Source organism: Typopeltis vanoorti, chromosome 11 (genome assembly GCF_054136105.1).
Source record: "Typopeltis vanoorti isolate ZY-2024b chromosome 11, IOZ_Tvanoo_1.0, whole genome shotgun sequence".
NCBI classification, from domain to species: Eukaryota; Metazoa; Arthropoda; class Arachnida; order Uropygi; family Thelyphonidae; genus Typopeltis; species Typopeltis vanoorti.
Genome location: NC_143559.1, coordinates 79,463,400 through 79,482,689, shown reverse-complemented (window position 1 = coordinate 79,482,689; position 19,290 = coordinate 79,463,400). Strand labels below are relative to the sequence as shown.

The following is a 19,290-nucleotide window of genomic DNA, read 5'->3' as shown; positions in this document are numbered from 1 at the left end:
CTTCCATCTCTATTCCTGTCAGGATGTCGTCCTCTTCCAACCATGTCTCACTTATTCCGACAATCTTTGGGATTGTCAGAAATATTGAAGAGGAAAGAGTAGATTTTAGAGGGGGGGGGTCATAAATATAGGTCAAAAACAGAAAGATCCTATAGCCACTGAGTACCTTAATAGCATAAGGGTCATAAAATAAGAAGAGTTGGCTGATAAGGCCTTACAGGAAAGATTAAAGTGAGTGGAATTTTCCTCAAAACAGAGGAAGAAGAGGATAGATCCAGCTAGGGAACCATGGGAGTTCCACTTCCACGGTTCCCTAGCTTTCATGAGTCATTCAATATATTTGGACCACCCCATCATATCTGGTGGGCTCTCTCTGAAAGTTACAGGGTCCCCCGATGGAATGAGACCAGAACAGGCCATTGGGGTCTAAATCCCTGAAAGGATCATAATGAAAAACTTTTTCCTACTACTGTAGTCAGTATTATTTTAATATAATCACAATTACAAAATTACAACACTGCAGATTAAAACATCATGTGCTTGCTTTGCTGGTGCCTAGAGTATGCCCTGTATTCAACTCAGCTCTTTATTTTTTGCAGGTGATATTATACTCCCAAATAAATCTAGTTAAATTTAGTTTAATTTAATTTTAGTTAAATATCCTTCTGGATATTTAACTAAAATGAATAACTGCTGTAACAAATCTGATATGAAAATAGCAATAAAAAAAGACAAAGACTATGAAAATAGGTAAAAACATGAGAAACATTACTGCATTCTCAATGGTGAATTCAGAAAGAATTTTTTGTGATGGCTTCAAATTAAACAGAGAATAAACAAAAGTGATATTGTGAGGAGATGAAATAAAAGATAAATTAGTCAAAACACTAAACTAGAAGGATACTAGGCAGTATTGAAATTAATTTTAAGAGTTACAGTTGGGTTTCAAGTTTAGTTACAAATAAAACAGATGATTAAAGACTAGGGACTACCACAGATCTAAGAGCTCTGAGGGAAAATCGTGAAAGTGAACAGATGAAATCAACTAAAGAATAAGATAAAAAAAATGAATATAATAATACATGATATTATTATCACTGGAAAAAGTATGGGCAGATCTAAAGTGGTTTAAGCACTTAAATAAAATGAGAAAGATAGCAAAAAAAACATGTGTTTAATGCCAATGCAGAAAGAAAAAGACCAGAAAAAGACTGCAATCTGGGTGGACTGATGCCATTAGTAGTGTTTTAGAAGACCAAAATTTAAGATTTCATAATATGACGATCTGACAAATAAAATATTAATTCTGGAAGAAAACTGTTGATAGCAAGCTAGAAGTAATGTATAAACTTAATAATGTAAATGACCACATTCTTACCTTGTGAATTATTTAACAATAATGGAGTAAACAGGTAAACCACAAGTAAAAGAGATGCCTGAAAAACATTTCCTGTTCTGTTACTGTTAGATTCAGTCCAATGACAGCAGGTTGCAAATACCAATTCCAAAATATCACTGGGTGACGAACTTCTTTGAAGCCTCACTATAGCATAACTGTCATCCTTCTAATAAAAAATTCACCACCATCAAAATATCATAATGCATTGTAAAACATACAGAAAGTTAAGTAAAGCATAAATAATTTAACACCCAACAGAGAAGTGTAAAACAGAGATTTTCAAATTTTTAAACAAAACGAGTTATTTGGAGGGGATGGGCAAGCCCTTCTAATTACTGATGAATGTACTAACAAGCAGAAATAAAATTGCTATCATTCCTCTTTATAAGTCCTTCATATGACCACTTGATTGCTATGCACAGGTCTGGTCACCTGAATGTTTGAGAATAAGGAAGTGAGCAATCACAATGATAAATGATCCATGAAATGCTCCTTACACATTTTTAAAAGGATTTTTAAAGGACTGATGCAGAGGAAATTTTTCAGCACTTGGCTAGTGGGGAAGTGAAGATGGAAACAAGATAGAGTATAGTAACAAGGGTGTGAGGATCACATTTTTTTTGCTTGGAGAGTGGTGATGAGTGGAAAGGGTTTCCAGAGTCTGTTATGAGTGCTTTGTAAGTGAATGCATTCATCCTCTCCTTGAATGCATCCACTTACAAAGCACTCATAACAGACTCTGGAAACCCTTTCCACTCATCACCACTCTCCAAGCAAAAAAAATGTGATCCTCACACCTTGTTACTATACTCTATCTTGTTTCCATCTTCACTTCCCCATTAGCCAAGTGCTGAAAAATTTGTTGGTCTCCAACAATGAGTCATCTAACTCCATGAAGGTTCCCATGCAATAATAACAATAATATGATTGTATGAGAGAATCATTTAGTTTGATAAGTTTTATACTGTTGGTTGCTAATCTATAAATGCATATTGTATATTAGGGTTAGTTAGAATCTCAGAAATTGTTATACCATGCAATAAAATAATTTATCACATTTGATTCATTGGTTTGTTCCACTACTACTTTTCTCATCAACTGCAGCTCTTCAAATTTTCTTTTCCTTCCCATAAAAAAAAAAAAAAAGCAAAACTATTTACTGCATTCATAATCATACACATACACATTTATTTTATTATTTTTTTATTGCATACCATAATGTTATTTTAATGTGAATCTACCCACAAAGGATTTTAAACCTATAGTATATTAGTACTGTGAGCAGGCTACATGTTAGATAATCCAGTAACTCTGCTATAGAGACCAAACATGGAAGAACTTATTCAAGCAACTTCAACTTCCAATAAGCAGGTTAGTGGTCTCAATCAGGCAATGAAATTCATCTACTATCTGAAGACATTCACAAACATCCATGCCAGCAGGATTTAAATCCAGGACTTATTGGCTGGCTAGTTCTGACTTGCTATAATGATGGTAATGTATGAATCTCTTATGCTCATCAAAACAGTTAACAGTTCTTCACATCTCTTCAAAGCAGCCTGGATGTGTCAAAAGAGATAGATGTGTCCTTAGGAGAATAGATGAATTGCTAGTTTGATATACAGTTTCAAATGTGGTGTGAAGATTTGAGTTATATATTATGCTAGAACTATCTTTTAGTTCAGTGTACCAAGGATATAACAGGTGGTAGCAGTTTTGTGTAATCATGTATGTCATGGGAACTGGAAGAGAATGAAAGGAAAGGTGAAGGAGGTTACACAGAGTATGTTACCTGTTTTATAGTACTGTAGCCACTGACCAAAAAAATGTGTTTGATGAATTGAGGCCAATGGGTCAAATAGCAAGCACACATCTATAACAGTGTGCTGCCAGAGTGTAGATTTTAATATTGTGCTGAGACTTTTGTTCTCTAAGTGTTTTTTTTTTTTTTTTTTATAAAAATTAACTAAGGGGAAGGAGAAAGGAGAACCCATGTTGATCTAATTTAGTTGATTTTATGTTCCCTTCCCCCTCTCCCCATATAAAATAACCATCCTGAATAAGTAAACTAGAATAATTGAAATGCATCAGAGGATAACTGGGAATCGATAAGATTAAACATATCTTAAATTTTAATGACATGTTGGTAAGCAGAGAAATAATATCAAATATAATCATGATGCCTGGCTTTTTGAGGATGAGGTTTTGTAAGCTAATTTTGAAATGCCCTGAATTTTTTAAAAGGAGGAAGAGTTGCTTGGGAAGAAAGAGTGATTTTGTTGTTTGACACATTTATAAGATTTTAATATGTTTATACTATTAGAAAAAAAAAAAAATATTGGATTTGTGAATTTTTTGGGGTTCCATGCATCCAGGATGGTTTAGCACAGCTTGATAATGATTTTTTGGGATGAAGTTAACTTTTTACAGAATTTGTGTGTTTATTGGGATCCTTATCCTGGTAAGTAGTATGATATTTTAAAAGATTATGCATATTTTGTGTCTTCTGTTTGATTCAATGTAATCATAACAACATAAGAATTCACTCTGGTTCTAATGATATTTTTTGGTTGTGTAGTTGTAAAAGATGATGTTCTTTTTTGTGGATAAGGAAGTTGAGCATTATCAGCAATTGCACGGGATAGATTGTAGATTACATTCAATGTTCAACATGATTTTTTAGTTTAGGCGCTTCTCTGGGTGTGATAACATGAATAAAACCATAGCTGAGGGCACTGACTTTTCCTGTTAGTAGTAATGCTAAATTTGTTACTACACACAAGCCCAACATTACAGGAATCAGTAAGCTGTATGTTGTTGGGTTTTGTAAATTTATTAACATGGCAACTTTCAACTTTCTCAACTCCCATTTATTTTTATTTCCACTTCCGAGATGCTAAATCATATTCTCTGTTTAGAAATTCAGACAGTTCTTATTGTAGATCACTATCTATTTTGGAGAGATATTGCAAGTGGCATCTGTTTTCTCCCATACTAGTAAGAAATTTGTGTGTGTGTGTGTGTGTGTGTGTGTGTGTGTGTGTGTGTGTGTGTGTGTGTGTGTGTGTGTGTGTGTGTGTGTGTGTGTGTATCCTTGCCGGGCCTGGTTGGCTGAGTGGTTAGCATATCTGCCCTCCAGTCAAAAGGCTGCGGGCTTGAATCCCGCCATGGGCATGGATGTTTGTGATTGTGAAAATACTAGTGATGGTGGTCGGCGGAAGATGGCATTGGTATAGATGATGAACGTAGTTGCAGTTTGTTGTAGTTGGTGAAATGTGGTGGAGACAGAGTTGTAGAATAGGTGCCCTCCCTCGATGAGTCTTTGGACTCCCTGGAAGTGTCATGTAATAATGATAACAATAATAATAATATATATAGTGTGTTGTGCTGGCTCACTAGTCAGGTAAATATCTCACTCATCAGATATTCGCCTAGGTGTACTTTACCATGATCACTTAATATATATGATAATCACATGTTTATTACTGGATATGGTCAACTTACAAGCTTTTGTTAATGTTGTTAAATTTTAATTTTGTATAACTACCAGAATCAAATATTATTTTAATCAATCTGTGAAGAAAAAATTCATGCATTTTTATTCATGCATCATTATAAGTGATTCAAGTCTTTTATTATTTTTTTTTTACTAATAATACCATTTTTCATTATACTTTCACTTCTAACACTTATAATATGTCTCAAATTGCTTTCATGGAAAAAAACAAAATTTCTTCACTGCCATTACAAGGCAAACACTGAAAATCAATATCATAAAAACTCTCAATAAAATAATACCCTTAGGTACTTGAAACTACATTATTCCATTTCTGAATTCTGACTAGTTCCAAAACATTATGGGCTGGACAGAGAGGGCAACTCAGTAGAAAATCGAAAAACATTTAAGTTAGAATCAATATAAAGAAATATTTTGGGAAAATAAATACTTCTTTCTCAACCTTATAAGTTTCAATATCCACTATTAATGGTCAAATTCTGCATATTCCATCAGTGGGTAAGAAATAAGCTAATTACTACTATCCTCTTGTGTAGAAATATCCTATCTATTTTTGGTTGCCATGTCATGATTAATTAGTTAACTCACAGTGTAACCAAGTACTTTCTAAAGATGACTGACATTAAATGAAACTCCTCTTCTGATGTTTTTACCTCATCAATTAAAAATTTTTACTCATCATGGATGATCAGACAAGCGCACTTTTCAAGTCCTTGTATATATGTATGTGTGTGTGTCTGCACGAAGCTTTTGCTTGAAACTTATACATGGTGCATTGATTATTTAAGGAAAGCCAGCCTTTGCAGCTAACATACCAATTACAATTTTCATCTTACTGAACTGTAGTGCTTTTGGTATAATATCACAGAATAGTGGACTTAGATAATAAAGCTTAAAACTTATAATATTATTTTAAAAATATTAGCTCACAGCATCATATAAGAACAAAATAAAGTATGTTATTTATTATGCAGGTGATATTTTACCAGATTCAAAACCAGCAACCTCCCTACAGCTTAACAATCTACTTCCCACAGATGCTACCAATATTTGTTTGAATGCAGCCAATATCCAAATTCAATATTCCATAAAGAAGAAAGGGCTGCTCTTAACAAAAATAAATAAATAAATAAAAATAATAATTATTGTAGCTAAAGTAGATAAAGTATAAGGTTACAAGTAATCAAGTAATATACATCAAAATGGACATAATCTTTTAAAAGATATTGCTACTCAGAATACATGACTCATTAACATAGACATACAATGAGGTATTCAGAGTTTAATAGCTCTTTCAACATTCTTTTAATGTTCGACTGCACTTTGGCTGGGGGATGATATTATCTAAGATTTATCCCCATCCCAATCAGATGTTGAAAGAGTTGCCATACCATATCTTAGAGGAACATCAGAATGAATAGCACAAATTCTTCACAAATTTAGTCTGCATACTACCTGCAACCCATTCTAGAACTTTTTCTTTCTACCTTCAACTAGAATAAAATATTTCCCATCTATCCTTGCCTGGTATATATCAAGTATCTTGTTCCTGTCAACATAAGCCATTCTGCTGAAATTAAAATTCAGAAACATAAGATTACATCAAATACTTGGAATCTGACCTTGCTTCCAATACTACAACTAGTCACAGTCACTAGACAAGTAGATTTAAATTTCACTTTTCTCTTCCTGGAAACACAAGAAGTGACAGCACATCCAAATTTCAGTTGCTCTGACTGTATGCCTATATCCAGCTTCTGGGAAGTAATTCCAAATGAATGTCCATAATTTTATTATTTTTGACACATGCAACATATATTAATTGATCATTTATACTGATATTCAATTACTTTATTTTCCTTAATTTCTTTACTTGATTTAATTGAAAATTTAATTAAAAACAAGAACCAGTGGACTGGATAATTATACCAGATTGACATATTATATGTTACCAAAACACAGAAAACAAAAACAGGTGATATCTTTCTAAGCAACAAATACAAGATGTTATATTCAGGCAATAACAATCATGGACAAGAAGGAATGGCTATAGTATTCAACATTAAAGAAGAGGATAATCATGATTGGCAGGCAATATCAAGTAGAGTAATGGGTAAATATCGGAATGGAGGAAACTGGAAAATAAGACTTATTTGTGTCTATGCTCCCACAGAAGGTTATACTAATGAAGAAATTAAAGAATTTTTTGAGGCACTGAAGGAGGAAGCTGAACAACAGAAAAGGAAAAGTTGATCCTTGTTGGAGATCTAAATAGCAAAGTAGGAAATGATTACCAGCCGTATAGAAATGTAATGGAAAAATTTGGAGAAAAGAGCAAAACTAATAATAATAGGAAGTACCTGCCAGAATTCTGTTAAGGACATGAACTTGTTATTGCTAACATTATGTTCAAACTTAAAAATGCACTAATTCACATGGAGAGAAAATGTAAGAAATATGAAAGTCTCACTGACTAAGTTATTATTCACAGTGATGTTTTCCCACTGGTTTAGGACATAATAGAATACAGAGGACTTGAAATGGGAAGTGATCACTATTTAGTTTTGAGCAGGATAAAATTGAATTTCATATTAAAAAGAAGAGTATGTAAGAAAGTTTTAAAACAAATCAAAGTTGGCCAGCTTTCAGAGGTGAACTGTAGACTCAAATGCAAACATTATTCAAAATAATATGAAAGTGTTTGAAAACAAGATCCAAACCTTAGAGATTCAGTGGAAAACCCCTAAAGAAAACATTGACTGATTCAGTCAAGAGGCAAGTGATGAGGTTGTCTGCAAGGATAGAAAAATCAGAACTCCATGGTGGACTCAGGAAGTTAAAGACACAGTAAATGAAAAGAACAACGTATAATGAAAATTCCTGGCAAGTAAGTCAGAGTGTGATTTTTAGAGAATACAGAGATGTAAGAAAGTGAAGCACTGTGTAAAACTAGATAAATAAAAGTGATGGAAGGCTTTGATAAGAACATAGAAAATAAATATCAGGAAGATGTAAAAATATTCTGGAGGCTATTGAAAAAGCTTAGAAATGGATGAAAGAGTACTATAAAAGAAATCAGTGATGATATAGGTGATATGAAAACTGAAGATAAAGATATTCTAAATGTCTGGAGTAATTAATTTGAAAGACTGCTAAACGAAACAAACAGTGACAGCATGATAAAAAAAAACAGTAAACAGAAATGTAATTACGAATACATATCAATACTTGAAGTAGAAGAAGCTATCAAAAACCTGAAATGTGAAAAGGCAGCTGGAGTAGATGAAATTCAACCAGAAATCCTCAAATATGGAAGTATAAAAGTTTTACAGTAGCTACACTGCATAATTCAGAAGGCCAGGCCAGAGAGGATCAAATTCCAGATGATTAGAGTAGACCTCTCTATAAATCCCATCTATAAAAAGTGAAATAAAATTGAATGTGAGAATTCTGAGGAATTTCCCTATTGAATTTTCCTTGTAAGGTTTCTGCAAGTATACTTCAGAAATGGCTAAGAAAAATTGTTGAAAGGAAGCTTGGGGAAGAACAAGCTGCATTCAAGCCAAACAGATGTTGTCAGGATCAAATTTTCACTTTAAAACAAATAGTGGAGAGGTCATGGGAAGATAAGAAGGACATGTATTAAAGTTTCTTTGATCTGGAAAAGGTATATGACAAGGTGCCAAGAGGGAAAGTGTTCAAAACACTACAATTATATGGAGTAAATCAGACACTGTATCAAAAAATAGTCTATATTTGAGTTGTAAATCAGCAGTTAGAATTGAAGGCGGTACAGGAAGATAGTAGGATGTTAAATCAGGTGTGAGACAGGGGTGCACACATTATTTCCCCTGTTATTTATCGTTTATATGAATCACATTGTGAAGGAAGGTGATATTAAACCTGATATCAAAACTGGAGATGTTAATTTCAGCTCTTTACTTATATGCAGATGATGTTATACTTCTAAATAAATCCAGTACAAATCTGCACGATTTCTGAACAAATTGAATAATTGCTGTAATAAATTTGATATGAAGATCAGCAATAAAAAGACAGCGACAATGAAAAATAGGTAGAAACATCGAAAATATCAACTGTCTTGAAGAACCTATAGAACAAGTAACACATTTCAGCTATTTAGAAACAATTTTTAGTGAAAATAGCAGATTTAATATGAAAATAGATAACAGAATTAGCAAAGCTGATATGGTAGGAAGTCAATTGAATAAATTTATATGGAATAAGAGAGAAATAATTCAAAACACAAAACTAGCTGTATAAGACAGTGTTCAAACCAATTTTAATTTATGGATCTGAATTCTTCTTCTGCAGCTTGTCCTACCTAAGTAGGGTCACCGTTTTTAGTGAGCTTGCTCCACATCCTCGTCTTGGACTGTAACCACATCCAAGCTCTTCATCCTCAAGTCCTCCTCCACCAGCTCCCTCCATCTCTTCTTTGGCCGCCTGTGCTTCCTTCTCCCCTGCACATCTATCTGAATGGCCTTTCTTCCCACATACTCGTCCACCCTCCTCATCATGACCAAACCATCTCAACCTTGCCTCCTGTATCTTTGCTCCTAAGGTCGTAACTTTCACCATTCCCCCTTACATAGTCATTTCTCAGACGATTCTTTCTGGTCACACTGCACATCCACCTAAGCATTCTCATCTCTGCTACCTCCATCCTGCTGATGTTATTTTTCTTCAGGGCCACAGTTTCCATAGCATACATCATAGCTGGTCTCACTACTGTCCTGTAGATTTTGCCTTTTAGATTGATTGGCACCCTCTTATCGCATAGCACTCCAGCAATCTCTCTCTCTCTCCAATTCCTCCATCCAGATGATGATATATGCCTCTCCATCCTCTTTCACTGTTGAACCTAGGTATCTAAAGTCCCTAACCTTCCTGATGACATTTCCTTCCAGCTCTAGATCTGTCTCCTGGCTGCCATCCATTTTGTAACACATATAGCTCTGTCTTACTTCTGCTCAGTCTCATCCCTCTCTCTTCCAGTACTTTCCAGTTTAGCTGCCACTTCTTCTCTTGATTCTGCACACAGCACAATGTCATCTGCATACAACAATGTCCAAGGGGCATCTTCTCTCACCTCCTTCGTCACCACCTCCATCACAATATTAAACAGGAACGCATTAATGCTAACCCTTGATGCAAACCAACTGTCACTTGAAAACTTTCTGTCTCTCCCAGGCAGGTGCAAACTCTTGTCTTCATATTTCTGTACATCTCTTGCACCAACCTGGCATGTTTCTCCAGTATCTTCTTCTCCCTCTGACACCTCCAGACTTCTTGCCTTGGCACTCTATTGTACGCTTTCTCCAGCTCATTAAACACCAGATGTAGCTCCCATTGTTTCTCTCAAAACTTTTCCATCATCTGCTGAAACCCAAAGATAGCATCTGTCATTGATCGACCAGGCACGAAGCCAAATTGCTCATTTGCAATTTCCACCTCCTTCCTCAGTCTTCCATCAAGATTGTCATTGTGTGGGACATCAACTTTATTCTTCTGTAATTCTTACAGTCTTGTGCATCCCCTTTACCCTTGTAGATGATGACAAGAGTACTTTCCCTCCAGCACTGAATTCTGAGTTAGAAATAAACCACTTCATCAAAGACTAGAGACTATGAGAGTCCTGAGGAAGATTAGGGGGGGGGGGGTAAACAAATGGCATAAAAAGCAGTATCATATTAAAAATTGGGATATTAGAAAGGAATTTGGCATTGTTGGAATTCAGGAATGTGTTAGCACAGCTAATCTCAGGTGGTAAAGTCACTTAAAGAAAGTCACTTAAATTGAAAGGAAAGATTAGTAAAACAAGTGTTCTTTGCTAGGTTGGCAGGAATAAGATCCAGAGGAAGACCAGATATAGGTGGATTGATACAGTAAAAAGTGTCTTAGAAGACAGAAATATACAATTTGATAATATTGGAATCTTGACAGAAAACAGATTAATTTAGAGGAAAAAATTGTCCATACGAGGTTAGTAATGATATAACTTTTTCATGTAGTACTATCATGTTATGCTGAACACTCTGAGGGTAAATTCAGGAATTTAATGATGCTTAGAGGGAATTAAATGAGTCACTCAAAAATAACTATAGAATAATCAAATGTGCTATGCAATTATTTCCACAAACTTTAATTTATGATCTATAGCCAATCCATTCAATACTTCTCATAACTGCAAAGAGTCTTTATTTTAACAGAAATGAAAAATAACAAAATTATGAAAAATCCCCAAACTAAAACTGAGTGGTCTTAAATATTTTAACCATGTATATTTTTCAAGTAAATATTAGCTATATCTAACCTTTTCCAATAATATTCTCCAGGACTGTTCATTACTTTGTGTAACCGAAATTATTGATTCGGTGGTTAAATTGGATCGACTCTCAATATCCACGTTATCTGTACAAAAAAAAAAAAGAAAAATTATATGAAATTAAATAACTTTTAATCAAACAGAACAACATAATATGATTTCATATAAGAACAAAAGGAATATAGTGGCAGTACACAGAAAGGAACATTTCCATTGTATTCTTTTGCTTCTAAAGTTTAAATGTTTATAAAGATAAATTACAATACTTAAAAAAAAAGTGTAGACGGGTTTAGACATTAGCCCTTATTCATTTTAATTATTTAGTGGTATTAAGTCATAAGAACAAAATAAATATAATAACTTATTGAGTTGCATATTTATTAAGTCAAAACAATCAAGTAATTGAAGAAACAATTCGAAACTGTTGCCCCTGCTAGAGCTGGGGCAACAGATTTGCACAACATGCAAATGCACCTATTAAATTAATTTTGTCTATCAATCTGTACATAATATAACAAATCTGCTCTGACTAGACAGATTTTTTACTGAAATTTGATATTCTGAATCCTTGTGAAATTCTGTTGGGCCATTTCAATTTTCATTTCAGTTAATTCATTTATCATCATTAAATGAATGAATAATGTCATTAAGCAGGAACTTCAAAAAACAACAGAAAAAATCATAAAGAAGGTGATCAGCCCATAAGCAGCAGAAAGAGAATGCTAAAAAGGAAGGAAAATCAGAGTATGATAGAAAATTAGCTGTGCAAGCCAAAGATAATCTCAAGAATTGTTTGGATATGTGACAAGAGAAGAATGATTACAACATAATAATTTTGACAAATGTCAATTGTAGGGAGGTGACTGAAGTAGATAAACTAGTTGAATTACTGAATGAACACTTTTGCAAAGTGATCATCAAGGCAAAGATATTGTGGTAACAAATGTAGTAGGGGCTGATGTGGAAATAGAGGTAGTTCTTACCAACGTCTCTAAAACCTTCACAACTATTCCAGACATATTGATACATTGACAAATGCATCAGCTGGGCTTGAAAACTGTGTGCTCGTCTGCGACAAGTGAGAATTTTTAGTTGATGAGTAAAAAAAAAATATCAGAAGAGAAGTTTCAGTTTAATCATCAGTTTTATTTATGTAATGCTAATTCTTACATGTTTTATGTAGTAAACAGTTTTTATGTACATTCACTTTATCGCAACTACTGAAATGCTGGTTATTACAAATATCTATTTTGCCAATTATCACTAATTTTGTCGTAATGGAATATGACCAATAAGAGGATAAGATATGCATGCATCATTTTAAATTTAGATCAATAATTAAATCAACAGCAACAGAAAAAATCTAAAATAGATATGCAGCAGACAGCAGTAATTAGCCTATTACTTACCCAGTGATGAAATATGCAAATTTGACTGTTAATAGCAGACATTAAAACTTTAAAAGCTGAGAAAGAAGAATTTATTTTCCCAGTTTGAACCTAAATGTTTCTTTATTGTTACTGAGTTGCTGTGATGTCATGTGATATCACTGATCCTGTCTATTCAAGGCTATCAGAACTCAGAAATGCATTGTTTTGGAACAAATCAGAATTCAGAAACACACTAGTTATACGTGTAGACCTAAAGATTTAATTTTTTTAAGAGTTTCTATGATGTTGATTTTCAATATATATATATATATATATATATATATATATACATATATATACATGTATATATATATATATATATTTTTTTTTTATTTTTTTTTTTACAAAAGCAATTTAAGACATATTATAAGTGTGTTTGAAATTGAAAATGTAGAGAAAAAAATAGTATTACCCAGTCCTCGACTTATGACCACTCATACTTACAATGGCCATGACATTGACATGTTTACAGAGTACCACTTCATCCTACAATCTATGGATCAGATGAGATGTTACTGCTATCTTCAAGGTATACTATTTAAAAAATACTTTTGTTCAGGTTACTATTGCTATTAAGGGTGAGAAAACCCTAGAAACCTTTGAAAGGAATATAACATCTTTCAGGTGCAGCATAGAGTGAGATGACAGGAGATGTGTGAAGTGTTTAGAAGAAGCTGATGAAAATATATGTTCAGACATTCACAGGATTTGACAAAGTACAACACATTGGCAAAAAGATAGCACTGAAAACTGAAGAGGCTGGAGTTTCACAATGAAGATAGAGAACATCTGTTAGAAGCTGTGGAAGGAGAGCTCTCAAAGACTTATAGAGCTAGGAGCAAAAAACTGCAGAAGAAGCCAAGTCCCCCAAAAAAGGTTTGCATTAAAAAAACTGACAGAGGCACTTACCTCTGTTAATAATGCAGTTCAGTTGTTTGAGGGACCCAACGTGAAGAGATTTAACAAAGTTGACAGAATAAATGATGCAATTACTTTCTACAGAGAACTGTATGAAGAAAAGAAAAGGCAAACTGTTGGAAATCATGAAAAAATGTTTAAAGAAACTCACTCCTGCTGTCACCTCACCCCCTGAAGATGGGCCCAGACCTTCCACAAGTTATGCATCTGTTGAATCATACTCAGACCACTTTGTTGGAATTCCTTGATTTGAAGAATTTGTTGTTGTTGATGACCTAGGTGTTGTTGATCACCTAGCCTCCCCTGCCACTTCCAATGAATCATCCAATTAATAAAGCAGCAGCTTTGAAGAATGACTCTTGATCCAATTTCAATCTGATTATTTTACTGGTAAATGCACAGAAGCATTGTACACTCATATTCATTATTTATTACAGTACAGTAATAAATATTGAATATGAGTTAGTACAGTAATTTTATGTTGTAATTTGTGCATTGTATTATTTTATTATAAACAAAGAGTAAAATTAGTTAAAAAATATAAAACAGACCTACATATTTTAATTTTTTGGCATGTTAAATATTACATATTGACCTTTTCGACTTACCATGGGATCATCAGAACAGAATCCTATTATAAGTCAAGGACTGACTGTATCAATAAAAAATAATAATAATAAATATATTTTAAAATGTATGAATTTTTGATTCACAGACTGATAAACACTAACATAAAAGCAGTCAATACTGGTAGTTATACAGAGTCAAAATTAGCCATAGCATTAACAAAAGTTTATAAACTGACCAGATTCAGGAATAAATGTGACTATATTACATAACCACGGTAGAATATGTAAGACCATGCTAATATCTGACGAGTAAGATATTTGCCTTACTGGTGAGCTAGCACAAAATTTTTCCAAACCTTGCACATCATTCTTTGCACCATTCTTGTGCAATGGGGTTATCACAGTATTCCATTTCTGTGGGATCTTTCTTGAGCTGAGACTCAAATTATATCAATATGTCAAAGGCCTAGCCAATTTGGCTGAACAATCCGTTAGCATATATGCTGATATCTCATCTGTCCCTATTGCTGAATTCATATCTGAGTTATGCAACAGTTCTTTAACCTCATTCTCATGCACCTCTATCTTTTTATCTGTGGTATCACTGAATGAAGAAGATCCAGTAAATATACTAGTAGATATCTACTAGATATTTACCATTATGAATTAATTTATAACCTTCAGTTAAGTCTCCTCTCTTTTGCTTGTTTAAGCTCAACAAATGCTCAAACCTAGACTCATAGCTTTCATGATGACCAATTCAACTGCTACTCTATCATAAAGAGTGAGTAAATTATTAAGCATGACTTCACTAAGCCATGCTGTCCTCCATAGAGTATCACATTTTTATCTACCTATTCCTGAATTTTATCTTTGATAAATTTACCCAATACCTTTACCACCACTCCTAAGATACTGAATGGTTTACTACCTCCATCTCTGAACCTTCTTTATGCACAATAACTATTTTGCCTTCTTTCTACTCCTTTTGAACCATACAGAAAACCTCAGTTGCTTTCTCACTACTCAAACATATTGTATTTAAGCAACTAAAGTAAATAAATAATCCTTTTAAAAAATATATATAAACTTATCCTCTGTTCTCTTTTACTATGATACTAATTTACAAATTTTATTTTGCAATCAGTTTCATTAAAAAAAAGTGGTAGAAAAATCAATTTTTTCATTAATAAAAGCTAATTATACATTGCAATAAATTCAATTACTAACCTAATAAGCATGTCTGATCATGAGACAATGTCATTGCTTCATGATATGTCTGAACAGTTTGTACATCACAAAATAATATTCCCAATGAAAGGTCTGTACCTAAAAGAAATGTCTGAAATGGAAAAAAAGACAGAAATAGAAATTGAATTGCTCAGTTCAAATAAAATATTATTATTATTATCTGAGATCTCCAAGGAGTCAAGGACTCATCGAGGGAGGCTATAAAGGCAAAGTTTTCCATTCACTCACTGCTCTGTGAGAGAAAAACCTAGCTCTTATCCCTTTCTTGACTTGACTGTGAACAAACTTAACTTCCATAGATGCCCCTGTGTTCTCTCCTCACCTTCCATATAACGAAAAATATCATCAGACGATAAACAATAACACCAATTCAAAAGTTTATAAGTCTATCATATCACCCCCTCTTTCTCCTGTTAACCAGAGTCTGTAATCCACATGCTTGCAATCAGTCCATAATTTAAATCCCATAATATGGATATAAACTTTGTAACTCTTCTTTGCACCCTTTCCACAGCTTCTTTATCCCCTTGGAATCCAGGAGACCAAATCTGTACACAATATCCCAGGTGTGGTCTTATCAAAGCCTTATAAAGAGGTAAAATAACTTCCTTATCCTTAGATGCCAAGGTTTGCATCAACATTGCAATTATCCTCTGAGTTTATTTGCAACTTATGATTATGACAAGCTGAAGAGTCAGCTTTCAGCAGTGGCATGGCATAAGAATTTGGAGGGAAGAAATGTTAATGGTGCATGGGCGATGGTCAGAGGGTGTTTCAAGAAATCAGTATCAGACCATATACCAAGAGTCAGAAGGACAAATCAGGTAGAAGTTACATGCATAAATCATGTATTATTAAGCAGAAGTTGCAGACAAAGAAAAAGACAGCTTTTTCTTTGTCCACAAAGGTATGTATCATGCCAATGAGTAGGACAAGTCACAGGCAGAAGAGTACCTTAATATCTGTATGATAAGGAAGGCCATAGCTAATTATGAGAAAAAGCTAACTGATGAGGTCAAAGGAAATCCTAAAAGAGTTCTTTTATGTGGCAAGTGAAAGGAGGAATGACTATAAAAGGATGACTTTAAAAAGTATTAATGGCAGGGAGGTAAAAGATGCAAACCAAATAGTTCAGTTACTGAGTGATCACTTTGCAAAAGTGTACCATCTAAATGGTGATATTGCAATGCTGGATGTGACATTGACCAATGATGAGAGTATAGAGGTTGAAGAATTGGAGATGCTTAGTATATTGCAGAACCTTAATGCAAACACTGCTATGGGATGGCATATCTGCCTGTGTATTCTGAGAATGTGCAAGGGAACTGTCAGCTCCCTTGGTGTTGGAAAGGTGCTAATGGAGTGAAAAGAGGACAAAATAGTCCCATTGCATAAAGGAGGCTCCAAGACAGAAATAGCAAATTATAGGCCCAATCAGTATCTCAGAAGTGGTGGTTAAGGTATTGAAAAAATTGGTAAAAGAGAGAATTCAGGACTGGGTGGATAGGAATATGAGTTTATAAAGGGCAACATGGTTCTGTGAAGGGTAGGTCTTGCTCAGTAATTTGCATACTTTTATAATAAAGTGACAATGGAGTTGGACAAAGATAATGGCTACTCAGTGATACTATTGCACGTTACAAAGGCATTTGACATAGAACTTACACACAGAAGTCTGCTGCATAGCTTGGAGCAAACGAGGATGAATATGAATCTGGTGGTTTGGATTAGAGGGTCGCTAACATACAGATAACCAAGAGTGTTTAAGTCCAGGAGAAGGCAGGTGACTAGTGGTATACCACAGAGCTCAATACTTAGTCCTCTGTTGTTTAATTTGTATGAGTGATAAACGAAATGATCAGAGCAAATATTCATTTATTTGCTGATGATGTAAAACTGGAAAGAGCAATAGTAAATGAAGGTAATGAAGAGATCCTGAACTTAAAAAGGCTGGCAGTATGAAGGCAGAGTTAAAATGGTTGCCAGTTTAATGTGGCCAAAGTGTACACAAGCTATGTATATATATTGATGGAACTGAACTGTGGTAAAGTGATGAGGCCAGGGACTTGGGAGTTGAAGTTTATAGGGCATATTGCAAAGGTAGCCAAAACAGCACATCAGATTACATGCCTGTTTAAGAAGATTACATGCACTTAAACCATAACAACCAGGGATATGGATGTTATTGTTCCCCTTTAATGAGGCCACATCTGGAATACTGTATGCAGATATGGAAACCTGGATTCTGCAGAGATGGAGGAGAAGTAGTGGAGAGGATCCAGAAGCAAGTATTATGATGACAGGTCTATGGAATGCTCCCTATGAGAACAGATTGAAGGTTTGTGGGCTTCAAAAACTAGAGGAGACATGATAGAAGCATATAAAATTAGTAAAGGAGTTTTATAGGATTGACACTAAAGACTTTTTTCAGTAGATGGTAGGAAGGGAGAGAATGATGAATCACCCATGGAAATTGTTTAAGAGTGTAGTTAGCAAGGGTGTTAAGGACTACATTTTTGCTTGGAGGGTGGTGAAACAGTAGAATGAGTTGCGAGAGGTCATTTGTGAATGATTTGTCAGTGAATGAGTTTAAGGAGAGGTATGACAGGTAATGTGTGAACAATGGATCTCCTGAGATAAGCCTTCTGTCTCCATGGAGATACCCATATAATAATAATAATTTCTCAATACTGAAAAAAAAAAAAAAAAAAACTTATACAGATAAAAAAAAATGTAAACAGAAACATTATAGTGTGACTGGGATCAACATTATTCCATTTAGGCATAAATCATATCAAAAGACAGATGTTACAAATACAGCAAGAGTAGATTGATTAACTTTGTGGTACCTAGATAACATACATAATGAGATTCTAAGATATGCTATCTTTTGGAAACTAAGAAATGGGTGGAGAGCAAGAAAAATTTTAGTAACTTGATTCCTATATCCAGGACTCCAGAAATCCACTCGCCCACTGACCACAGGAGAATTATCAGAGGCAATGAATTTTCAGCCTCTTTCTAAATGTATAAATGCATTCAAAATATATTATTTTCTTTGCATTTTTTTTTTTTTCATTTTAAAACATATTTGAACACAGTGACTTCCAATGAATTTATTAAAGGTTTTATTTCCAGAGTTGGACATAACACTTCTGGATCTGAAATCCTTAATTCAAACACTACAGTTTTCTCTAAAAATCACATGAACTAGTTATCTTCACTTTTTTTCCCCATTTTTTTTATCTCCTTTAAGATTCAGAACTTTATATTTCTTTCTATATGAAAGATTTCAAAAAAAAAAAAAAAAAAAAAAAAAAAAAAAAAAAAAAAAAAAGAATAGTCATTAAAAATTCAACCTGCCATACATCTTCCTCCAACAGTTAATCTGTTGTCATTGTCATGAACATAACTGATAACTTTTAAATATTTTCTCATCTATATGAAGGAGTTTAAACTAATATCTGGTATCAAGTTCCAAAAATCTCCTCATTTCTCTCATAATCATATATAGTGTTCTTTTCACTCCATACATGCTCTGCTATGTGTGACACTTCTGGTTTTGGTTTCAGCCATGAAGTGAGAAAAATGTGCCACAAAGAAGCGTTAGTTAGCTATGCCGCTTTACTTGAAAACACACTTCTAGCAAATAAATCTTGCAAGCACACTTCGAGTGTGAGAGAAAGCGTGTAAGTGTTCATATCATGAATACAATTTAATTACAGTTATCATTCCAATACATAAGTTCATAATCAAATCAATGCATTCATATAGTTCAATATTAACTTTAATCACATATATAGTATGCACAACATACGTAACAGACAATCTATTATTTAAAAACAAAAAATATTGTA

The 19,290-nt window shown here is 33.8% G+C and overlaps 1 protein-coding gene across 2 annotated transcripts in view; it reads right to left on the bottom strand.

Moving 5' to 3' along the window:
- The window catches only part of tctn (tectonic), a 367,511-nt gene that overhangs the window by 284,230 nt on the left and 63,991 nt on the right, over positions 1-19,290 (bottom strand). For both annotated transcript variants that reach the window (XM_090400596.1, XM_090400595.1), the window contains exons 5-7: positions 15,413-15,524; positions 11,254-11,351; positions 1,379-1,565 (exon numbers count right to left, since the gene is read on the bottom strand). In XM_090400596.1, coding sequence (XP_090256722.1) covers positions 1,379-1,565; positions 11,254-11,351; positions 15,413-15,524 — 397 coding nt within the window. The remainder of the gene's footprint in view (positions 1-1,378; positions 1,566-11,253; positions 11,352-15,412; positions 15,525-19,290) is intronic.